The 25,651-nt window shown below is 39.6% G+C and overlaps 1 protein-coding gene across 1 annotated transcript in view; it reads left to right on the top strand.

Annotated features, from left to right (window-relative positions):
- mybpc3 (myosin binding protein C3) overlaps positions 1-24,518 on the top strand; it is a 28,867-nt gene extending 4,349 nt beyond the window's left edge. The window contains exons 4-32 of the mRNA XM_079340355.1: positions 783-920; positions 1,504-1,581; positions 1,756-1,904; positions 2,383-2,500; positions 2,624-2,672; positions 5,097-5,156; positions 5,863-5,889; positions 6,665-6,828; positions 6,932-7,064; positions 7,342-7,466; positions 7,573-7,678; positions 8,872-9,038; positions 10,954-11,119; positions 11,207-11,313; positions 11,402-11,431; positions 11,517-11,656; positions 12,081-12,152; positions 13,696-13,855; positions 13,952-14,056; positions 14,171-14,359; positions 18,178-18,312; positions 18,432-18,599; positions 18,772-18,860; positions 19,713-19,908; positions 20,047-20,186; positions 21,174-21,333; positions 21,482-21,618; positions 21,736-21,922; positions 24,055-24,518. Coding sequence (XP_079196481.1) covers positions 783-920; positions 1,504-1,581; positions 1,756-1,904; positions 2,383-2,500; positions 2,624-2,672; positions 5,097-5,156; positions 5,863-5,889; positions 6,665-6,828; positions 6,932-7,064; positions 7,342-7,466; positions 7,573-7,678; positions 8,872-9,038; positions 10,954-11,119; positions 11,207-11,313; positions 11,402-11,431; positions 11,517-11,656; positions 12,081-12,152; positions 13,696-13,855; positions 13,952-14,056; positions 14,171-14,359; positions 18,178-18,312; positions 18,432-18,599; positions 18,772-18,860; positions 19,713-19,908; positions 20,047-20,186; positions 21,174-21,333; positions 21,482-21,618; positions 21,736-21,922; positions 24,055-24,095 — 3,536 coding nt within the window. The 3' untranslated portion in view covers positions 24,096-24,518. The remainder of the gene's footprint in view (positions 1-782; positions 921-1,503; positions 1,582-1,755; positions 1,905-2,382; positions 2,501-2,623; positions 2,673-5,096; positions 5,157-5,862; positions 5,890-6,664; positions 6,829-6,931; positions 7,065-7,341; positions 7,467-7,572; positions 7,679-8,871; positions 9,039-10,953; positions 11,120-11,206; positions 11,314-11,401; positions 11,432-11,516; positions 11,657-12,080; positions 12,153-13,695; positions 13,856-13,951; positions 14,057-14,170; positions 14,360-18,177; positions 18,313-18,431; positions 18,600-18,771; positions 18,861-19,712; positions 19,909-20,046; positions 20,187-21,173; positions 21,334-21,481; positions 21,619-21,735; positions 21,923-24,054) is intronic.
- The last annotated feature ends 1,133 nt before the right edge of the window (positions 24,519-25,651 follow it).

Genomic DNA, 25,651 nt, shown 5'->3' with positions numbered 1-25,651 from the left:
CTTGGCCTGGATGTACTTAGTAAAGAAGATGTATATTTTCTGTATGAGAGCAGTTTGCATCTTCTTATCTTACTTTCAGCAAAAAATAACACAAAATGAGATGAACATAGGTAATCACTTGTTGGAAGGACACTGTACATGTATAGTGTGTTCTGCTTAGTCTGAGTGCGAAGTGTGTCACAGAACAACATTCTTTGTTTGACATTCTGAGGTCATTTGCTTGGATTTGATGAAGTGGAAATAAATCTGAAAGCAAGGAAGCATACTAAAGGGCCCAGTGCGCTAAACAAGACTGTCTGTGGCTCATATCATGGCAGCCCTTACTCTGTCTGCCCGTCGACCTTGACCCCCACTTGTTCAGCACATAATTTCCTCATGAGTAACCACCACTTGACGGGCTCTTAGGAAAGGCATTACAGCTAGCTGATAACAAATGGAAAACAAGTAAGCCATCCAAAATGATAAGGCATAAGAAATGTTTGTCCGATAAAAGTGTTAAATAGCTGAGTTTTACAGAACATCATTAAGATTAAGTGGTAACTCATTGTATTTACTACAAAAGAAACTTCATGATAGGGGGTTTGCCTAGTCGTTCGCTCAGGCCTCCCATGTACGGATGCTGTTGTCCTCTGAGGAGGTGGTCCAGGTCCGACTTTGACCTCCTCACCTGCATGTCATCACCTCTCTTCCTTTTGTCTTTTCATAAAAGCCCATAAATATGTAAAATGCATTTTTAATCTCTTTCTTTGTGACTTATTATCTCTGTTGTGATGGTGAAACAGACGCTCCAGTTGAGGCCCTCGATAATGGACCAGCGGAGCCCAGTGTAAAACCAGAACAGACACCTTCTGAGCTGCCTAAAGAAGCCCCCACAGGGGACCATGTTGCCACCCCAGCACCTGATGCTCCACCCGCTGAGGGTGAGCTAGTCAGTCCATGTATTTGTTCATTCCCTTTATCCTGTCATATTTCTTTGAGTTAAGTTTGGACATGTCAAACGCATTATAGCTCATAAATACAAAGCTCAGGTGTCAATATGCAGATATATCCCATATTCAATCAGTTCAGCTGTATCCTAATTTTTAAACATCTTTTTACTCTTAACTTTACATTCTAAATTAAAGACAACAGATGTGTTTCCTTTAATTACTTTATTGAAGTTTCATACGTCTTTTTTTTAACCTTGAAAATGCTTTATTGATGGGAGAATGTTTCAATTGAATTTGAACTCCAGCATTCATTTTTCAACACTATCAAGTAAAGACAGATTTAAGATAATTAAATCACAGCCAGTATCTAATGCTAATGTAGCTGGAGTCCACTGACTTTATAAACTGATTCCTTATAATTATATAACATGTTATCCATGTCAATCATTCTAAACAAACATTTCAAAAATGCATGTTTTACCATGTTCAAAAGTTGAAAAGAAGATTGTTTGTATTCTTATTTGTAACTGTCCTTTGTTTTATAAAAATGCACTGCTGAAAATTACATTTTCAGAGGCCCAACTTCCTGACACCAGACAGGACCTGACTGGACTCTTTACAGAGAAACCTCAGAGTGGAGACGTCACTGTAGGTGAGTGGGTGTCAATTCAAACGCAATACATCAACTGAATGATTTGTTGCTGCAACATTTGTGCAATGATTGGTTCAAACCTCTTGGCACAACATTAGTGTGACATAAGTAACACATTAAGAACCATAAAAAGCCACATAAGAGATGGCTATAATGTTCTATTCTGATGTGCAGGTGAAAACATCACTTTTGTCGCTAAAGTGAATGCAGAATCACTACTTAAAAAGCCCACCATCAAATGGATAAAAGGGAAGTGGATGGACCTTGCCAGCAAGTCTGGAAAACACCTGCAGCTGAAGGAAACATATGACCGCAACACCAAGGTAGACCTATTTACTAACAAGGGGAATAGATATAAGCAAAAAAATATAATCATATTATAATGTCTTGAAATATTATGTTTGTGATTGTATCCAATAAATCAATGAGAGAATAAAAACATCCATCACTGATATCTATTTTTTATTACACATTGTAAAAAATTGCAAAATATATGATTTTACTTTGAGGCAACAACAGGCTTTTTCAAACTTCGCCATTCTCGCTGTCAGTTTTGCAAACTCTTGCTCAACCCACTTTGATGAGTCATTATTACCTCCAAGGTAATGTTGAATGGAGGCATATTTACCGCAGTGAAATTGTGAAAGAAGCTCTTACAAAGCAAATAATCAGGGAAAAGCACTGCCACACTCAGTTAAGCTCCCAAATCTGACAATAGAAAATCCCACATATGAAACACATATATCAAAGATGTCAGCCTCACTGTGCACCTCTGCTAACATGTCCCCTCATGTGGTGCAGGTGTATACATTTGAGATGCAAGTTATTGCAGCCAAGCCTAACTTTGCTGGAGCCTACAGGTGTGAGGTCACGTCCAGGGACAAGTTTGACAGCTGTAACTTTGACTTGGCTGTCCATGGTGAGTGGGCTGTTTGTGTTTACTTGTTTTAATATTGGTTTATGTATTTCTGACATTATAGTTTTAGTTAGTGGTATAAATATTGTGTTCTAAAATGGCTTTGGACACTGCTCTGCTTTTCAGAGGCTTGTGCTGCTGAAGGTCTGGACATAAGAGCAGCTTTCAGGCGCACGTAAGTTGGTGATGCATTTCCGTAAAAAAAATACTTTAAGTTGCATTCAAATGAATGATATGCTCAAATAGTTTACTTCTCTTGATACTATTCTCTGATTAGTTGGTTAAGTGCTGGTCATCAGTAGTGTCTCACAGATTTATTTTAAAACCATGATAGTGTTCTTTTTTAATCACTCACAAGTTTTATCATCCTGGCTGCCTGGTGAATTAATTACTGAAAACTGTTTGGTAATGTCAAAAAAGTCGTCAAAGTGGGTGGTCCAGGTTTAAATCCCACCTATGAATCCTTTCCCTCATGTCATTTTCTACTCTCTCGCTCCCCGATTTCTGACTCTATCCGCTGTCCTATCTCTAAATAAATGCATAACAAGCGGCAAAAAATAAATAAATCTGAAATTGAAACAGTAATGCACATGCAAGTCAAACAGTCACCCTATAAATGGTAATTCCTTATTAATGTAAAGTAACACAAACACTAAACTCTGTTTGGCATTAGTTTGTGTACATTTTTAATATCAATTTGATGAGGAGAAAAAAAGTAGCATAATTTTTGTTAGATTTGTTATTTCATTTTAATGTTATGTTAACCGTTATCTTTTGCTTGTCATGATTTAAGATATAAAAACAAGGGGGAAAGTATCGACACATTTGAACAAGGTCTGAGTTTAGTAACTTTCAATAACTGTGGAAATGCTAACCTATCAGGAATGAAGCCAGTAAGAAGAAAGGTGGACAACAATCAAGGTAGTAAAGGGGTTTGTTGCAACAATGGAGGCTCAGATTCAAACTCTGAGGACTTCTGGTTGTTATTGAACAGAGAAAGCAGGGTGGCCTGTTTCTTCTCTGTCTTCATATCAAACAGAACCAGTGTTGTGGATGTGAAGCCTCCAATCTGCTGAATTTTGAGAGAATGACTCAGGAACAAAGACCAGAAGAGAGTGGATCAACCCAGAGTCACAATCCTGGATGTACTGTAGTCTCTTACTCCAGTAGTATTCATTATGTTAACCTTTGACTCAGGCAAATCTTGAGTTGTTGAGATGTATTAAACTGTTAAGTGTGATGTTCTGGCTGCAGGCTTCAGCTCTCTCTGATCTCCTCCTGGGTCTCAATCAAAACAGCAAAGCCAGCTGCACAAACAGCTCTCCGGCAGAGTGAGCTTTGACGGTGGTTTGATCATACTGAAAGTGCAGGATGTGCTAAGACACACAGGCTTTTCAGTTGTCGAGTTCTTCCACAGGGTTGCTACAGAGAGGAAGCACAGCTTTGGTGTGTTGTAACTTCACCACATAAACCAAAGACTGAGCTTCTAATCCTGTTTTTGGATCAGAGACAGGAGACAAGCACACAGTCAAACCTATGCCCTTGTCTTTTTCTTTCATCCCACTGATTAGAGTCAAGCAGACCCTTTGGTTACTGTTTTTTTTTTCTTTAACCTTGAGTGTTTTGTGTTCTTGCTCTGGTGACTGCTGCTGCTCATGGCTCAAAGGAATAGTTTGCTATTTTTAGGAATAATTTGTATTTGCTTTATTTTCATTGCTCAAATGATGAGATTGAGGTCACTTTTAGCTTAGCAAAACAGGACTAGCGCCTTACCTGGCTCTCTTTGAACTTAGAATAACAGGTGGCTCACACCTTAATGGCTCAGGTGAAAATCAACCCCTCCTCCGACTTTCCATCATACCTAAAGCATTTGAAATTGATATCATGAAAAAAATAGCAAGTTTGGTTTTAAACAAAGTAATGCATTTTCAGTCAGGCTGACTAAAGTAGTTAGCTGTTGTTAGACTACATATACACCTAGCCTACATCCTGCATGACAACAAGTTATCTTTTGTATCCTTTTATGTCAGTTTGTATTCAAAATACACACAGTATATAATTAAGAGTTCCTGGATGGCAATTTATTTATGTATTACTTTGAGAGAGCCAGTCTTATTCAGTTTGCCTGTGTTATGCTAAACTTACTGACCCCAGCTTTGGTTCCATATAGCAAATAAAATTAAGGCAGTATTGATAAGTATATTTCTTATATGTAACTGTTCCTTTGAGCATGGCAACACCTGTCTCTCCAGTACAACATCTGTCTGATGATTCACAACTTTTATCATGAGTTAACTATTTCCCCTCAATCTTTAAAAGTTGTTGTTATTCTATCACTACTACCTCTGTTTAATCCAAGCCTGTATTTTCTTCCTGAATATTTGTGTTGCACACGTAGCGACGCTGTTATGTGGTTTTATTGTGAACAAGCATTTTGGAGCAAGAGTTTACGTCTTCCTCATCGTCTTGAAATATTGACTTTTATTTTATTCTAAACAAGCAACTCCTGTATTTTTCACTACTCTTTTTTTATTGGAAAGTCAGCCATCCCACTGTGATGTGTCTCATGTTTTGCTGCCGATTGATGATATTTTTGCAGTAGTACAGATGGAAAAGAAGATTCTGGAGAGCTGGATTTCAGTACCTTATTAAAAAAGAGGTGAGCAATCATGGAAGATTTGGAATGATTTATAGGCTTTCATGAAATATTAACTTCCTGTAGTTATGCCAACTCTGTCTCACTCTTTTTTTTCCTGAACTGTCCTGCGTCTTCAGAGAGTAAGTTACCTTTTCAAAACGAAACACTGGAATGATCAGTTTTTACCCAAAGGCTTGCAGCAGACTAATTCACTCATAACACACAATGTTAAGCCAGCACAACATGATTGGTCTATTCTATCGAATGTCTTTAAATCTTCTTCAAACTTCAAAAAATGTCATTTTTACACCAATAAAAATACAGTGTGCTTTTAACTAAGCAGTTTTGATTACAAATAAATCAGTTGATTATAACATTAAAATTTACAAAATTTTATTTTACTAAAATTCCTTTCCCCTTATCTAATTGTACTTAACTATCAAAATAATTTCATGTAGATGCTCCTCTAATCACTGGGGGCAAACACACTTCAAAATCAATTATGTGCATGTACTTGAGATGTAACAAATGAATGATGTCAGCATGGTTTTCATTGACCTGTTAATAAAGGCTTAAGAAGTCAAGACTTGCCAGTCTGCTGTTTAACCACTTGAAGTTGAAGGATATTGAAATGCTTGTTTCTAATATGCTGTTTGCTTTGCTGTTAAATTGTGGTGTTGTAACTTGTCTGGTTTGTTGTGCCTCGTGGGTTCTTCCTCTGATTGAGCAGCAGTTTCTTAAAATCCTCAAATCGGTAAGAAACTGCTGACATGCTCTCGAAGTATTGCAGTGAACACATCTTTGCATGTCCCCTTGTTAAATTTATAAATAGGATACAGCACTTTCTACATAATATATGCTGCACAATAAGTTTGAATGAATAGCGAAATTAGTTAATTTCATTCAGTTCAGTTTCAAACAGTCCTTTTTGTAATGAAGTAAGAAAATATGCAGCTAGCTATGATGGACTTTTATCTCGAGAATTAATTCATTAATTATTTACAATTTAAATACAAATATCAGATAATGTATTTCACATTGGTTCAGATTTATATTTCACATTATTTGGGTGTTTTGAGACTTTTCTGCTTTCACTTGAATTCAATAGGTGTTCTCAGATTCAAAGGCAGCAAGTCACAAAATTAGCTACACATGAACAACAGATATCACTTACACACAATGTACTTTTGAACTCATGATTGAGCTGAGATAGCTGTCAGGTGATTGGCTGGGATAAAAGAGTTACTGAGGGCACCTAGAGGACAGGTGTGGTAAGACACAGACCAATGAGAGTGTGACAGAAGATGGAGACAGCCATAGTGACTAAATTCAAGCAATAATATTAGGCCACACAAAATGATGGCACTTATTAAACACCTTTAGTATGAATGGATTAGAAAATCAATAGTAAAATGAGTAAACAATATGTCAACTTCTATAACCTACCATCTTTAACCCATAATGTAAAGTGCACTGTGTGCACTGTGACTGGTCTTAACTATAGACTGTATGGTTGAAACATCTCGTAGAGCCGTGCAGGTGAGCTCAGAGCCCGACGTGGACGTGTGGGACATTCTCAGCCGAGCTCCTTCATCAGAATTTGAGAAGATTGCTTTTCAGCATGGCATTACTGACCTGCGAGGCATGCTGAAGAGACTGAAGAAGATGAAGAAAGAAGAGAAGAAAAGTGAAGGTTGGAGCAACTTTCACAAGTGACTGCACTTGATCTAATGCTGACAACATTTTAATTATGGGTCTGATATGATTGATTATTCTGAATCTTCTTTGTAACTTAGCTTTCCTCAAAAAGTTGGATCCTGCTTACCAAGTGTCAAAGGGAAATAAAATTAAACTGGCCATTGAAGTAGCAAATCCCGACGTAGAGGTAAAATGGCTGAAGAACGGACAAGAAATTCAACCAACAGGAAGGTCAGAACAAACATGCTGGTCATTACACCATGAAGAATTCAGCATATAGTACCACTTCTTTAAGTATTGATGTTTTTCTCTCTTGTGCCTCTCTTATTTCATCAATATATGGATTAACTACCTCGTCATTTCACAACATTGTTAGCAAGTAAGTGTTCAACAGCAACGATAGATTGTTGATTCCTCTCATCTTTTACTAAATTACATGAGTAATTGAATTTTCTTTTGTCATTTAAAGTCTTAGTATATGAGAAGCTTGCCTTGGTCTCTTTTAAAGGTATATCTTCGAAAGTGTTGGAAACATGCGTTATCTGACCATCAACCACTGCTCCTTGGCTGATGATGCAGCTTATTGCTGTGTGGTGGGAGAGGAGAAATGCACCACTGAGCTCTTTGTCAAAGGTATGCAAGGTTTCCAGGACAACATAGTGTAGAACATTAATTGGTAGGGTTATGAGATGCAGTTCAACCACTCACTGTTATTGTTATTATTGTTTGTTTTGTTTAGAGCCTCCTGTCCAGATTGTGAAGAATCTGGAGGATCAGATGGTGATGAAAGGGGAGCGGGTGGAGCTAGAGTGTGAAGTATCAGAGGAAGGGGCCAATGTGAAATGGTTAGATATTCCTTTTTATTAAACAATGATCTGTTTGGATATACATATATAATATATGCACTCTAATCATATCCTAAAAGTAAAAAAAGGTTATTAGGCACTGTTCCAAACTTACTAATACATCAAAACAAAGGTCAAGTTTTGTATGATGTCACAGTATGAAAAGAAGCTCAGTGATAGCTTCAATAAACCATGGCTGGCTTTACAAAAGTGAAATGTGACTACATCAAATCAAGACATGAACAATTCAAGTGCCCTTCAGTCAGAGATTTCTAATATCTTTTTTTTTTCAATTTGAGAAAAAAAAAAATCATTCTGTTGGATTCTGTTGATAATCCAATTTATTCGATGCAACTTGGCAATCAAATACTGTAGCCATTCACGCAAACAGCCACTCCAACATAAATTGCGGTGGCGAGTTTTTACAACACTCAGGTGAATTTCTTGCCTGTTTTGGCTTCCTGCAATCCCGGTGTGATGTAATCTTCTCTATTAGAAGCCAGAGTCCTGCTCTGACCTACTGTAAATAACTGAACAAGTAAACAATCTGCCTGTCCTGAAAGTCATAACTCACTGATCGCTCAAGCAGAGGATAAAGAGACATCAAGGAGAAAATCAGTAAAACTATTTTTTACTTTTCACACAATGTTTTATGTAATCAAGTCTATATACTGTTATCGGTGAGGCCCATCCCCCAAATATTCCTATCAGCTTTACACTATTAAATTTATGTATGACCTCAAAATGATGGCTTGATCATGTATGACACTCCGCTTTAAAGTTTAATATAGCTATAGAAACAGTTTAAACTTTTATTAACGTGAAGCATTAGATTAAATTAGATGTTGATTAATTTCCCCCCCATCACTTTCAGGTGATGTGTGATTGGTGTAAAAAAGTATATAAAACTCAAAGTGGGACTTTAAGTCTTTTGTATTTTAAGCTTACTTGACGTCACTCTTACACAGTGTTCATTACTCACACACCCAGCAGATGGCATTTGAGTTTGTCATGTCCACACACCAAGCACTGTCTCTGTGACAGACAGAAGCTGTAAATTATCACCTCAAAGAAAAGGTCAAATCAGCATTTCACCAAGTCCCGTTTGACCTTTTATCTAAAGGGGAAGATTGCTGCAAAAGCTCATGCACAAAACAATTTTCTTGAAACTGAGGTGTTTAATTTCCATGCAGGGAGAAGGATGGTGTTGAATTAACTAGAGATGAATCGTTCAAGTATCGCTTCAAAAAAGATGGCTGCAAACACATTCTGATCATCAACGAGGCCACGAAGGAGGACTGTGGTCACTACAAGGTCAAAACGAACGGCGGTGAATCAATGGCTGAGCTCCTGGTGCAGGGTGAGTGTCATTTGGGCATGTGCTTAATACAGTATGAAACATTTTTATCATTGATATACACTCCAAGCACACATTCTCATGCCAAACCAGCCGCCATGTGGCCTTGTCTCTCTTGGCATGCTATCTATCTTTGGGATCTCTTGCCCACATCATTCTGCCAAGGTTGCCTTTGCTACACAAGTCGACATGCCAGCTAAAGTTAGAAGATGTGGACCATATTTCACCTGAAGGGCACGAGTGTCCCTGTTTCTGTCTGTGGTGTTTGTTTCTGTCTTTGTTTTCTTTGTTGATGTTTTGTTGTGATGATTGAATGCTTATTTGTCAAGGTTTTGAATTTGATGCTTGCTATTGCATCACCTGTAATCAAAAGGAGAACAAGTTTTGTTAGCGTGAGATAAGTTCGATGTGTTCACACCATATTTACTTTTAAGATTTTGAACATATCACGACGGTTACTACCATTTTTCTAAAGTTCAGTTTTTGTTTCAAATCCTGTACGACTTATGTACCATAATATATAGTTATTTTCTCTTTCTTCAAAATGTCCCTTTGCTGTCCCTGTAGCACATATGTACATGTAAGTACAGAATGTGGTTTCTGATTTAAACAGTGAAATAGATAGCACTGTAGGAGACTATAAGAACCCTCTCTATATTGACCTTTGAACTATATTTGCCTGAAACTCGTAACACAACTTCCCTCACATATTATTATATAATATTTCCATTATCCCAAAGGTTAAAAGAATGATCTTCTGTCTAAATGAGAGATCTTCTACCTAAAGATGTGACATATGCCCCTCAGTATTTTGGTGTCAGTAAATTTAACATGTGGCATGTTTTGCAGGTGAAAGTTAAGAACTCTTGTAATTTCGATTCACAGGTGTTCTAGAAATGATGGACGGGGACGATTCAAACTCTTTGGCACATGGACGTAGGCAAAAACAAATAGATCAATAAAAAACCCAACTAGTTCTATCCCCCTTCTTTCATTCCCCTTTTTTTTATGCCACCCAGTAACCATTTCATCATATCAGCTCACAGAGCAGAAGTATTCATGATGAACATAAACAAACTTCATCAACGTGTGTTTCTAATGAAACCTTTTCTGTGTTCTGTTGTGTAAACAATAATTTAGTTGTCTTGTTATTGTTTGTGAAATTTAATCACATTTATGTAAATATACATATGTCCTCACTTTTACATGTTATCTTCAACTGTGTATCGTATGTGTGTGTGTGTGTGTGTGTGTGTGTGTGTGTGTGTGTGTGTCTCAGGGTCGGTTGTGTAAATTTAAACCTCGTCTTGGCTCTTTCTCTCCGTCCAGTGTAGTTTATCAGGCTGTTAATCGAACCCACAGCCTGCCAAGAAAACCAGCTGTCGCGTGCAGCAGAGATCAACACCTCACTCCACAGCAGAACCCCCATTATAATACCATTCCCACCTTACTGGCCCACCCAATGAGCTGAGATAAAAATCTCCTGTAACCTTTACAGGGAGTGTGGTCTGAGTTATCTTCTCTGGATTACAGGGTTTTTTTTTTTAGATAACTTTAACAACGCCCCCTGTACATTATGTCTGGTTATTTACATGTACAGTTCCAGCTTGAAGCTCCTGCATCTTTTTTTCATATCCTCGCATTTTATTTCCTACTATACATATAACTCAATTAGTTAATCATCTTGCACCTGTGGCTAAAATACAAAACACAAAGGCCGCCCAAATATAATAATCATCTCATGCCCCAACATATCAGTACCATATTATCCTTGTATACAAAAGCTGCATCTCATTTTTTTAAATCATATTATTCTCCCGATCATCATCATCATCTTATTCCCTCCCCTTTAATTGAAGTCTGAAGACCTTTGGTTTTCCTCATCTGCTCTCTGACTCTTTGTTTTTCTCACCGCTAGAGAAAGAGCTGGAGGTGTTCCAGAGCATCGCAGACCTCACTGTAAAGGCAAAGGATCAGGCCGTCTTTAAGTGTGAGGTGTCAGATGAGAACGTGAGGGGGACATGGTACAAGAATGGTGTGGAAGTAAAGCCAGACGCCAGAGTTAATATCACACATATTGGCAGGTGAGGGCAACGTTCATGCTTGTTCGACACGTGCATGTATTCAATTACAGCATGAAGTCAACTTTTAAAAAATGTCCTCCTCTGCAGAATCCACAAACTGACCATCGATGAGGTCAAACCAGAGGACGAGGGAGACTACACTTTTGTGCCTGATGGCCACGCGTTCAACCTTTCGGCTAAACTCAATTTCTTGGGTATCTTTTCATGTTTTTACACTTTACACATAAAAATGAAAAATCATTCAATTCTCAGCTACTGAAGAAACCTGTCATTTTTTCCTAGAGGTGAAGATTGATTACGTCCCGCGCCAAGGTACCAACAACCAAACTCTCCTGTAGCACACAGAATGAACCATTGAAACCATTGCTCAGTTTAACCATGTCTGTCACTGTCTAAGATCCACCAAAAATCCACCTGGACTGTATGGGTCGCACTGCTGAGTCAACCATCGTGGTGGTGGCTGGCAACAAACTGCGCTTGGACGTCCCGATTACTGGAGACCCAGCTCCCACAGTGGTCTGGACCAAAGCAGAGAAGGTAAAACAGATCAATACCCTTCTGTTGTCAATCAGGCTTCACATCCATCTTCTGATCATTGACAACCATCCAGAGTACAGTCGGTAAGGTCTGACATCTAAGGCTGATTCACTATTTAAAAAAAGATTGAAAGCTTTACTAATGCAGTAAAATTCTAGAAAATGTGTGTAGCTTAATCATACAAGCTGAGAAGATTTTGCCCTTCTCAACTAGCATTTGAAAATGAAAAGCATCTTTCAGTGGCATAGGTGTGGCTTGGATACTTCGATGTTTTAACCACATCTTGCAGGTACAATAGGTACACTATTATCTAATTTCTTGCGTCTTATAGGTGTGCTGATATTGAAGTTGAGAAGACAGAGAGGTCAAATGTTGGCCTCTCTTTTCTCTTCGGCTTTTACCGCTTTGCTCTGCTCAAATGTAGGCTAGTTCTGTAAAACCTGACGGAGAGGAGAGAGGAGGGTCGACTTCCTCTTGGACCCTGAACGATGGGGACGTAAGTGTGCATGCCTCATGCAAAATGCTGTATGGCAGTGGCATCATGCTTTTTAACTTCTCTCCGTTTAGCAATCCATCACCTCTTTGCACTTGACATCAACAAAAGCAAAAGAATCACCTGAAGAGTAGACTGGAGAGGCCAGTGGAGAAGCTGTCATCTTCACACATTTACCCCTTTCATATAAATTGGATTACTGCACAAATGATCAGAAGACAATTCTCACAAGCCATTGAAAAACAAAATAACCGATTTTGCCACTCAAGACTGCACAGGTTGAGCTTCTGTATTGCTTTACAGCCCTTCAAGAAAAACAGGTTGCAGCAGTTACAATTACAAACACATGCAAACGAATAAATGCAAAGCAGCTTCACCAGCGGTTATCCCTGTATGTTTGTTTTGCTGTCACCATATGTTAGAACCTCTAAGAGCTAGTTAGGAACTGCATGTGTTGTTTGTCAGCATTGGGCAGTATCAACAAGGTAAGAGCATGTTCTGAATCCTCTTGTACACAGAAGCAGCTCAGACAAAACTGGGAGGTAAGTATATCTTTGGATGGTAACTCATGATGTAATGGGTGATATTATCCTTGGAAACAATCAACAGGCATGTTTGGTTTGGGTACAGGTAGGTGTCTTCCCTTAGGTCCAGCCACTGTAAATGTTTAAATACATTTTTCTTGCTGACTGTTTTGCTTGAGGTTGTTCGAGTCATATATATCTAGTCATACAATTTAAACAAAAATGTTTACATGCATAATCATCTGATGAAATGTACATACAGAAAACTGCATTTGTAAGCAACTCCTGAAAACTTCATTTCAGTCTCCAGCACTAACCCTCCTTTTTGCATGATGACATCTGAAGTTGAGTGTTCAAATATTGTTGGCTTGAACAGCAGAACTTGCATAGTTTTCTCCCTATCAACTCTCAGTATGCCGACAAATTGCTATAGTTGCAATTTTTGTAAAATGCTGTTGCTCTGGAATCATGGATGAATTATTTTTTGTCTTGAGATCAAGAAAAACACATTTTCCTGTTGCAGTTGTTCAATCTTGAGTGTCATTGGAAAACATTTGTTTTCTTGAAAATCTTAAAAACAGATTTCCATTTTATTTAGCACGTTGAATACCATCCTTCATGATCACCATCAATCATCAGTCTAATGCGTCTATTCGGGTATTCCTTGATCTCGTATTTTCACCTTCAATCATTTGCTTAAGTTTTTTAAGACACTATCTGCATGCTGGCATGACACTCCTAATCTCTTACACACTGTATGATGAGACAGAACAATTGTTTTTATTTCTCCTAATAATGAGAAGAATTGATGATTATCAGAAGACATTTAAAAAATAACTGACAAACAAGGCTACTCACAGCGTTCTTCTCCTCCACGATTTAAATGGGATTTTTTTTTTACATGAACTGCATCAGCGCCTCCACTGACAACACGTCAGTCAGTTTAGAAGTTAGCTGACTTGGCAGAGGATACTTGACTCAGGAGTAATCCAGTTACCTGATTCTAGTTTTTCGTTGAACAGGTGGTCACAGACGGAGATGGGAGGGTCCATGTTGAAACCACCAAAGGACACTGCATCTTCACCATTGAGGGGGCCGAGAGGCAGGATGAGGGGATGTACTCTGTCGTGGTTCGAAACCCTGCTGGAGAGGACACCGCAGATATCAATGTGAAAGTTGTTGGTAAGTCAAAATGAAAAGACAAAGCTGCAACTGAAAAGGAAAACATCCCTTCATGAATGTACTCATTTTTAAGGCAAATTGATTATTTCCTTGCAGACGTTCCTGATCCTCCACAAGCTGTGAAAATCCTCAGTGTAGGAGAGGACTCCTGTATAGTTCAGTGGGACCCCCCTCTGTTTGATGGAGGCAAGCCAATTATTGGTAAGAAAGACCAAAAAAAACTACTTACAATTCCTATTGAGTTTAAAATGTGAAGAATTCTTGTAGGTGTTCATCCGTATTGTTCTGATAAATTAAACAACGTTATCCTCTCAGGTTATGTGCTGGAGCGAAAGAAGACAAAGAGCTACAGGTGGATGAGACTTAACTTTGACCCTTATCCTGAAACGACCTTTGAAGCTAAGAGGATGATCGAAGGAGTGCAATACGAGATGCGAGTCTATGCTGTGAACGGTATCGGCATGTCTCGTCACAGTCCGGCCTCGCAGCCTTTCGTGCCAGTTGGTGAGTGTGAAAGCAGCACCCATCCAACTCACTGCAATATAGAATCATTTACTCTGCTGCATGTTTGATGAAAGCAGCTGTTTCCATTCAGGAGATCATGAGCGTATCATTAGATTGAAAGGCAAACGTGGATGCAGCTTGGTACACTCCAGTTTTATCATGTCGATGAATAGGTCAGTGTTTGTTATTACTCTGGGGTCGTTTCATGCCTGGTCTTGAAAGTTTCACTCAGGTCTTGTTGCCTGGTTGGCTCATGTTCCTGACAGGTCTGGCATCATGTTTGCGTGTTGAAATCTGAGAAGTATTTGTATTAAACATGGAATAAACATTCAGATACAGATCATCTCTTAATATTGTCAGGCTTTAAAGTGCAGTGATTGTGTGTGTGTGTGTGTGTGTGTGTGTGTGTGTGTGTGTGTGTGTGTGTGTGTGTGTGTAGGGGTGTGTGTGTGTATGTGCACCTGATTGTCCAGAAAGAATTTTTTGTACAGGACAATAACAGATTACTTACGCTTAGCTCTGCTTGGAGCTGAGGCACTTTGACCACGGTCTTTCAGAGTTGTCTGTCCTGAGCGTTCTTTTGCAGTTGTTTCCATATCAGTTCGCTCTGTTTGATCTCAGTCTCGAAAGAAATATCCTCAAACAGGCCAAAACATCGACTTGAACCCAAGCATGAACAGATCAGAACTGGCTGTGAGGCTTCTAAAAACTGTATTTAAACACACATCTAACAGGATAAAACAAAAACAAAAAAAAAACTCACGTGATAATAATATTCAAAATGATCCCTGTCTCGTTCTTGTGAATGTGACGTGCTTATGTGTATTGTTGCAGTACCACAGTTTACATTTTTTTAAATTCAAATCTCCATTTTGTTCCGCCCCTAAAAAAATCCGCCCCAAAATCCGAGATCTGCTACTGCACCGCGCTGACAGCATAACATAAGTCAGAGGCTCAGGTTCATATTGTTACTTAGTTGGTTGCTGATATTTTAACTCCCCTCTCATTCTCCACTTGTTGATTTAAGAGGGAGCATCATTGTGTCCAGATGGCCAAAAGCTTGTAAGGCAGCTGATTAGGAAACAATCTGTGGCATCCCTCTCTATAAATAATGGCCCAGGAGCGCTTGGCTCTGCTGGGACCAGCTGCTGGACACAGGGGGGTTCATGCTCCTGTTGAGGCTGCTGCAGAGGAAGCATTGTTGACACTTCAGCAAAGACAAGTAGTCAAGAGAACAAGAGCCTGTAAGTGTGTTCAAAGAGAGAATGAGAGGTTAGAGCAGAGTTTGGAAGAAGAGAGGGACACAAACAAAGATCGGCTTCAATTAGCACCAGGATAGAGAAACACCGAGGGAGAATGACGAAGCCTAAACTTCCCAAGACGGCGGAGAAGAAACCAGCGGAGGAGACGCCAGCTGATGCTCCAGTGGAGGTGGAAACTAGCAAGACTGAAGCAGAGGCGCCTCTTTCTCCTCCTGAGTCAGAATCAAGCAGTGAACCAGCTCCAGAAGTCCCTACAGATGTCGCCCCATGCAGGGATGATGGAGCTCCAGCTGGGAATGATACACCACCCGCAGAAGAAGGTGTCCCACCAACAGAAAATGTCGCCCCAGCAGAGGAGACCCCTGTTGAGCCTGTTTCTGCTGCTGAACCAGAGCCTGAGCCTGAACCACCTGCTAGTAGGCATTTTCTTTGAGGGATTTTTACAATGATGTAGGTTTTGAACTCAGAAAAGGTTAAATTGGCTTCTTATTTCTGCCCCCTGATTGTTATTATGTATGTTGGAAATACATTGCTGTATGCTTTTTAAAACACATCTAATTGGGTATATATTTTTCAGTTTGCTTAGGAAGGGGACAGTGCAAATTAATAAAACATATAAAACGCTACTTTTCATCTGTAGTCCTCTGGCCTAGATGTTAAAATGGCTTTTTAAAATACAAACAAAGAAGGAGATAAAGGAAAAAGGAGAACAACACACGCAGAACTCTGAGTGTCTTTTAAAACAATATCTGCTGCTGTGACTTCATCAGCAAGAGGAAACCCTTGACCTCTGACCAGTGTTCCTGTCATTTTTCCTGCGCCGTATACTTAGCCGTGTCCTGTGACCTGGAGCCCTGTGGCCTCAGTGACGATGGGGCAACAACTAGAATACAACACCTCTCAGTTTGTCCTCATAATGCCAGCAGGTTGTTGAAACAACATGACCGTTTATGGTTGATCCAATATTTTTCTCCGAGCAGTCACATGAGAATCTCTGATGTCATTTGAAGAACTCCTCATTGGTACACTTCACCATGCACAATCAGTGGTACAGTGCTATATAAGGTAAACAGAGGTTAACCTGAGAAAGATGACTTTAGGTGTTTTATACACTTCTATCAGTCACTAGCTGCCTGTTATTTTTAATAAGTTATCTTTGTGGAAAAATATTTCATGCTGAACTGCTTGACCATTAAAATTCAAATTGAGCCAATAACTTTGCGGCAGGACTAGACATAAGACCTTAAGTAGTCATTTAATTATTTCATCTAACTGACTCATATTTACTGAGTTTGTCCGGGTGACTCATTTCTGACATTGTCATCCAAAATAATTTCTTGTAGTTTAAAGTTTAATGAAACTAAATTGATGGTGAAGTCAACCCCACATGGGAGTGTAGTCATCCCTCCTACCATCCCTGTTTTAAAAAGACACCAATGGGCTCCGAGATAAGGGAAGGAGAGCTCCCTAATCCCAAAGCTGAATGCATTACTAAAACATGTTTTCATCATTTTCCATTACACTTAAAAAAAAACCCCATCCTTTTAGTTTCACAAAGATAAAACGTGTTTTGAGATTAATAGTTTGCTTTTGGACTTTCTGTGGTAAAAACAATATGTGGGAAGCAGCTGATGAGATTGAATCACGTCATTTTATTCGTGAGACATAAACAGCACAGCAGACACAGACTTCCTCCCAGCAGCAGGTTAGACAGACAGCTCATGTTTCCCAGGATGACATCAGCAGGCTTACAGACTGATAGACCGCTTTGATAAGTGACAACACAAACACAACTATTTGATGTTGAAATAAAGTCCATGTTTTTATTACAAAGGGACCAGGACGTCTTTTGTTTGCATTATATTCTCATTAACATTACCATAAGTAATCAAAGTGATCACCTTAATATGTCTCTCAATGTTAAACATTTATGTAGTTCACTGTGTTAATTCCAATTCCTAAACCAAAGTGTTTCCTGTAGGCCACTACAGTACAAAATAATGTGGACAGAATCAGTCAGGCCCTTAAAGGAGCAAGCACAAACATTATTTCCAGTTTCTAGATCAAGCTTCAAACTTGCTAAATCGAAAACATTTCTGTCCCTCTGAGGCATGTAAAAGTTAAAAGTCTGTTTTCATGCTGCTCCTTGTGCTCAGTGGTTCCTTACAAGAGATGAATACTGTACTCATCAATGTTTCCTTTCTGAGACCGTAATGTCAAATTTGTTTGGCTGTGCAGAGCGGAGGATCGAAGAATTGAACCATCTTGTGGGATCGTGCACCGGTTCTATATCTGAGCCGCTGCCCACCCCTGTTTGCTTCTGGGTGACTTTTTTTGTTCAACGCTAAAATGATCAGTTGATTAATCATTTAGTGGAGAGACGGAAGCGTCATTGGCTCGTTAGTCAAGTTAGTCACTGAGTTTTTGTTCCTCTTCATCTTTTATTATTTGCAAATCAGGTTCATCCACCTGTTCAGTCCCTCATTGTACATGTAATTGCATTAATGCTCTAACTGACTAACAAGCTCACTTACGTGCTCTCTGGCTCACCCTCAGCTCCTACAAGTGAGCCCATCGGACTGAGCGTGGAAGACATCAGCGACACCTCCATCTCTCTGAAGTGGCGTCCGCCTGAGAGGATCGGCTCATCTGAACTCGAGGGTTATGGGGTCGAGTACTGCAAGGAGGGCAGTAAGTGCTGAAGCTACTGACCTGCATGCTATGATAAGGAGAGGTTTTTTTATAGCCTACATTGTTAAAGTTTGTAACCATCAATCATGATGAATCACAGTGTTGTTTCCTGGTCACAGCCGATGAGTGGATTCCAGCCATTCAGGGTCTGACTGATAGGACATCCATGATCGTCAGAGGCCTCAATACTGGAGACAAGCTGCAGTTCCGTGTGCGGGCCTACAACATGGCGGGACCCAGTGCTCCCACAACCTTAGCTCAACCTGTTACCATCAGAGAGATAATGCGTCCGTTTTTATTCATTTTATGTTTTGATGCTGCTCTTCATCTGCTCCATAATGAGACATAACAACCCATACTGTATATCTCATTCATCCAAATATAGAAACCCCCTTTTTAAGTTGCTTCTTTTTGTAGGTCCCTATCATGCTTCTTTTGTTCGTGTCTCGTTTTTTACAGAACGTCCTAAAATTTGGCTTCCCAGAAACCTCCGCCAGACGCTCATCAAGAAAGTCGGCGACACTGTGAACCTCGTGATACCTTTCCAGGTGCAGAACACACAAAGCTAAATCAATCAGACTCCAAATGATATTCAAATAATCAGAATGCTCCGCTTACATCTTGATGCAGAATACACTTAAGAGTTGGATATGAACTACCCACAAAACCCAAGCTTCTCTTTACTTGCAAATTATTTTTTTAAAAAACTAGTAATTTTGTGAAGAAGTGCATATGAGAAAGGCTCCGCTTGTTAATTATATTCTCTACCCTTATCACACATTGGCATGTTTTAATCATACAACTGTCAAAAATGTATTATTATCAAAACAGTGTCAGAGAAAAGGCAACACTCATACCTTGCGTGCTAAGATAGAAATATATATTGTGGCAAGCTGGCATGTTAACAGTAACTCAGAGGCAGATATCATGTTTTGACAAGCAGCTAATGTCCAAACCACAGCATGAGCACTGTTTTATTCACCCCACACAGGCGTTACACCAGCCAGAGGTCTCCAACTGAAACAGCTCACACATGGGTGTCACAACCGTCAACTGAATTCACACTCTGTATCAGCTACTGTAAATAGCAACAGCAATACTTTCATGCTATGAACACCTTTTTTTAATGTGGACATAAACAGTCCCATGAGGTTTTTCGCTGCATGTCTGTCCAAACTTAGAGTGACTGTCCCTTTTGGGTCTCTACAATAGTATTACAATTTTAGAGCCGGGTCAGAAGATAGTCGAGTCTTGGAGATTTCTCTGGGCCCAAGTATTGTATTGACAGACTGAAGAGAATGATGATGTTAGGGGGTGTTCCCTTGAAGTTGAGCTTTATTGGATTACGACAAAAAGCCTTTCAAACTGAAGCATCTTCCTTTGTCTTTTCCGGTCTGCAGGGTAAACCCCGGCCAAAGGTCACATGGAGCAAAGACGGGGAGCCTCTCAGCCCAACATTCGCCAGTGTGAGAAACAGCGAGGTGGATACAATCCTCTTCATCCGTAGGACAGACAGGCAACACTCGGGGAAGTACGACCTCCATGTGGAGATTGAGAATGTGGAAGACACAGCAAGTATCACGCTGCAGATTGTTGGTAAGCAGGACTGAACACGAGCAGAGCTTCTGTGGGTATTAACAAGAATGAATATAATCACAGTAAACAGCAAACCTCCTATTCACTCTTACCTAAGAGAACTTCCTGCAGAGAACTAATCATATTTGTCCTCTTTAGATCTTCCTGGGCCGCCTGAGGGCCTAAAGATTGTGGATGTCTGGGGCTTTAATGTGGCACTCGAGTGGAAGCCGCCTAAGGACAAGGGAAACTGTGAAATAACTGGATACTGCATTCAGAAAGCTGACAAGAAGACCATGGTGAGAATCTACTGAATTAGAGTCTGACATACATACATATAAATACATCTGAATGAGACCAAGAGACTGAGGATGTGAGTGTTTGCATGTTGCAACATTGCGTAGATAATTGACTGTGAGTTTGTCACTCTCCGTGTCGCCCTTTATTAAGCCATACATGTGCCACTGCCTTCTGGTATAACACATATTTAGTCAGAGACCCAAGATCTACAGATCAGTCAGGTCAAGATCCCAATACAAAGAGACACTTAACAACATTTACAAAATATCTCTGATCCGTCAGAGGAAGACTGTATCTCCATGTCATCATCAGCTCATAACTAAGCTGATCTGTGGTCTACATTTTCAAACCTTTATCTTAAGTTATGATGAACGGCGGGTGTCTGAAAATGTTTGAGGATAAATGCTGCATGGACACGGAGGAATGTTTTAGCCTCCCCTTGCAACAAAAGCGATGCATTATGGGCCGGTTGGCAAAAGCTCCAACTGGCACCATCGTCCAGCTCGAGCTTCCAGGAACAAATTTGAGCAGGAATGTCCTAATCTTATCCTTACAGCCGTGACCCGATGCGGACTGTCTGTGCTGTGACGCAGGGCCATTGTTCTGCTGATGGCTCACGTTTCACTGTGGTCATTATTAGATCAAATTCATTTAACTTGCATCTCTATATAGAGAGTGCAGAGATGTTGATTATCATGTTACCAATAACATTGCTCTGTGTACCTGTGAGACGTCAGACAGCAGATGAGAGATATAACTGTGGCAGGGGTACATAATGCTTGAGTCTGTACACATCCTATTTGATTATTCTTTACCTGCACGTAACATGTTGGTGATAAAATCAAAAAGGAATATTTCTACGTTATTATTGTAAAAATGTATTTGTCCGATTTCCTTCTAATATTTCACCGACCTGTAAACATCAACCTTTGTTTCATTTTAAAACTGAGTCTGACACGTTTTTGTATTCATCTGTTCATCTGAAGGAGTGGTACACAGTCTACGATCAGTACAGGCGAACTAACTGTGTGGCGTCTGACCTCATCATGGGAAATGAGTACGTCTTCAGAGCCTACGCCATCAACCTGGTGGGTCTCAGCCCTGACCCCTGCCACACTAAGGACAGCGCCTACATCCAGAAAACAGGTGAGCTCTGACTGCACATTTATAATTGATCAAAGCTGTCGTTCTGATTTTGTGTCTGGTTTTGTGTCTGGTTTTGTTTGGGAATCATTTGCTATTAATGCAGAATAGCAGAACTGACAAATGAGATGAATATGGTGCGTCTCCTCAGGTATCGCCTACAAGCCGCCATCTCACAAAGATCTCGACTTCTCAGAGGCTCCAAAGTTCACACATCCTCTGGTGAGCCGGTCCGTCATCGCAGGATACAACGCCACACTCAGCTGCTCAGTCAGAGGCATACCAAAGGTCAGTGAGGTGTAACATTAGAGTGAGTAAAAGATATTTGAGTTTGATAAGTTAGATATAGTTTGTCTCAAATACATGTAATAGCTTAGTAAAAATACTTATTTGATATTGTGTTAGCCTAAAGTGACCTGGTACAAGAACAAGATGGACATCTCGAATGAAGCCAAGTACCGGATGCTCAGTAAGCAGGGGGTCCTGACGCTGGAGATCCGTAAGCCGTGTCTGTTCGATGGAGGCGTTTACATGTGCAAAGCTGTGAACGACAGCGGGGAAGACGTAGTGGAGTGTAAACTGGAGGTCCGCCGTAAGTACTGTTTTCTCTTTTCATAACCTGCTCAGGCACTCCACCATCATGTATTTTATTTTTTTTAAATTAACACATTGTATCACGAGTCCACATCGAACTGTTTCAAAGATATCTATTGATCAACAAATTTACAGTTTTACTGTTTTCCAAGATTTCCACAGATAGATGCTTGAAACATGCATTATTTATTTTACATATAGAGACCCAGTGGTTAGTGTGTGCACAGAGATGCTAAAGCTGGCGACCTGGATTCAACTCTGTCCTGTGGTTTACGCATGTCATTCCCCCCCCCCCCCCTCTCTCCCTCTCTCTCTCTCTCTCTCTCTCTCTCTCTCTCTCTCTCTCTCTCTCTCTCTCTCTCTCTCTCTCTCTCTCTCTCTCTCTCTCTCTCTCTCTCTCTCTCTCTCTCTCTCTCTCTCTCTCTCTCTCTCTCCCAGAAAGCATCTAGACAAACATGCATGCAAATTTTCAGGCAAGAAATATCCTGAATTCAACTGATTTTACATTGAACGCATAAAAAACGTTGTCAACAAATGAACTGAACACAGGTTTTCTTTCACCATTATTTGTGCCAAAATACAGTCAAAGTTTCCTGGGGATAACTAAGAAATTGTGTTATGTTGAAGAAATACTTCACCTTTTAAAGATGGAGAATCGACATTATCTTAATGTTACAGCTGTAAGCGTAACTACAAGATGTATAGAAACAACAAACACATACATGAGAGCATATCGTCATGGAGTTAAAATCACTGCATTCTTAACGTGTTCATGAATATGTTCGTAAGGTTTAAATAGATCTTAAGTCCCGATACTGTGTGTCTCCCTCCCTCTTTTATCTGTTAACCTTTACTGAAGATGTTTTGTCTCGTCATGCTTCAAACCAGCCTCTGATCCCAAGCTAACACCCAACTCCACCTCACACACTGATAAATGCTTCACACGGATTCATCAAATCACCTGAGCTTAAAGACAATTATCCGATGTACACATTTACCACATCTTTTTTTTCCCTCGACATTTTGTCTCTAGGTCAAATTCTTGGTGCTTAAATGTATGACATTTTAAGAGCTTTAATAGCAGCTTTAATCAATATGTCAAAATCAACAATGGATAACATAAATAGGAGTTGACTATTAGAGGTGTCAATCATAGTCATGAACCCACACACGATGTGCTGTATACCTGACACCCATATGCTGTTTCCATCGGAGTGACTGTTCATCACCTTTCAGCTCTTTGTTTTCTTTATATCTGATCACTAAACTGTTTGGACCCTGACAGATATCTTAAACTTCCCAAACCAATCGAACACTGAGCCAGAGAGTAAAGGTTGGTGTATTTAGTGTAGTTGTGTTTTAGGAGCTCATCAGACTTTGGCCCGGGAGTTGGTGGAGAGCAAAATTAGAGGCAAAAAGCAGAACAAATACTGCTTCATGTCTTCTGTATTTAAGAATAGTTTTGTTTAAACTTAAAGGTCCCATATTCTGCTTTTTCTGGTTTTATATGCTCTTTAGTGTGTTTTCCAGTTGTCTTGTGCATCTATAGGCACATCTATACGTGCAAAAATTCAAAGTCCGTGGAAAAGCGGCTGCAAGTAGCAGTAGCAATAGTACTGCTCGGTCCCTAGCCCCCTCGTTTACAATGGATTTGTGACATCACAAACCCATACATCACTGATCCAAGCACATTGAGCGAGCACAAGCTCCCCTCAGACTGACTTTAGCATTCCCAATATGGTAAAAGAGGCTGGAAATATCCAACACAGCCCAACGACTGACCAATTAGGAGAAAGCAAATCAGCCGACCAATCAGATCAGACTTGTGGAGCCTGCTTCTTCTTTTTTTTCTCTTCAAGGGGGATTGTGAGTGTTAGAAATACAGGCAGAGAGCCTGCATGGAGCAGCAGTACATGAAAACAGACAGATATATGAACCCCCAAAAGGGCCTTTAATAAATCTAAATATGTCAATCTGCTGCCTGTAAGTGAGTTGGAGGTTATTTTTACTAAGGGAGACATCTCCTCAAAGTGATGAACTGCTGAATAGGATCAGGTGTTTTTTGTACATTGTGCCTACTGAGAGGGATTGATGAGAGTTTGTGTTTGATCTTGTGTTTCTGACTTGCAGCTCAAATTGCAAAAGAAGAAAATAAAGAGGATAAGAAGTAAGAGGTTGGAGCTGCAGACTGAAGAGAAGATGAATCGTCTCGTGCATGTTTACTATTTGTAGTCATAAGAAACTCCTCACCTGCATCACAAACTGTTTAGCCCACATCATTTTTCTTTTCTTCGTCCTGCACCATTGTCCTCTTCTCTCTTCAATTATTTTACCTCTTGTAAACCTCACTTTTATGTCAGTATCATGTTGGGGACTGGATTACTGGATATGTTATCATGCTTGAGACTCTTTTTCATTAGAAGGGAAACATTTATATGTGATATAAAGATAATGGTTATTGTTGTGCCTTAAATTCATCAAAGAAAGTCATACTATTTCTGAAAGTAATGTCTGTTTGCTCTGACTGAATGTTGATTCTTCTGTGTGTATAAAAAGTGCTTAAAAACATCATATACAGAGTTTGTTTCATTCTGTCTGTATTTAATATGTTTTGGTGTTACCATGCAGTAGGTTATAAATGTGCAGGTTGACTGCAGAGTCTCAAAGTGGCATCATGATTGATGTAGCACACGGTATTCTGAATACGCAGAAAGCGTGTGGACTTCTGATGCTCAGAAGTCGAGAGGAATGGACGAGAGTTGTCGAGGGATTAGTTACATTGAAACAAAGCCCCACTAAAGCTAGAGGTGTGAAGCATGCACCTAATGTGTACACCACAAGGGGATGTGTGTGAGGTGCTGGAATAGCTGGGATGTCCTTTTTTTTTTTTTTTTTTTTTTTTTAACCACAGAGTACATGTGTCAGTGAAGAGAAACACATGGAGCTGCTGTAACATCACACTACAGTAATGTCTTTGATGCCTGTAATGTAAATATTTCCTCTGCTCTCTCAACGTCCAGCTGCAAAAGATCTAGGCGAGCCTTGTTCTTGTTACTGCACCACGATTAACACACATGACGAATATCTCACGCCTCCTTCATTTTAGTCAAGTGTTTTGACACTGGGTTTTCACCAAAATCCACAAATTACACATGGAGAGGCACCAGGGTTCAAACCAGAGAGCCCTATCAGATTTCATGTGTCTTTCTTTATGCACTTACAAGTTCTTTTTCACTCACCACTGAGATAATGCTCTGAACCTGTGATGGGAGTCAGCAGTAGTAACATGACTAATGGTTCAAGATGAAGGAAATGCAACCAAATGGCACTGGTAGGTTCATTTAAAACAAAAAGTTAAACTTAGAAGGAGGCTTCCACGGGCAGATTGTAATAAAAATAGTCTATAATGTATGGTGGCTGGTAGTGGTCAAATGCTTGGCAGCTGATGAAACAACAATTAGAAAAATGTTCAGCATATTCAGAAATGTTGTGCATTCAAAAGCATACTCTCAAAACAAATGCACAAACGCTGAAAAAAACACAAATGTTCCGAAAAGCAAAAATTGCAAAACAACTGTAAATACTGCATGAATAAAATGAGCTACAAAAACAGAAAATGAAATGTAAATAATATATGTATATATAAAAATCATTGGTATATCTGCATCTGTACATAAACTTAATAATTGTAATTATAATTATTTTTTTCCCCGTTTATTTGTTGTAA

The sequence above is a fragment of the Symphodus melops genome, assembly GCF_947650265.1.
Source record: "Symphodus melops genome assembly, chromosome: 3".
Lineage (NCBI taxonomy): Eukaryota > Metazoa > Chordata > Actinopteri > Labriformes > Labridae > Symphodus > Symphodus melops.
The sequence above is the reverse complement of the archived record's forward strand: the minus strand, read 5'-3'. Positions and strand labels throughout refer to the sequence as shown.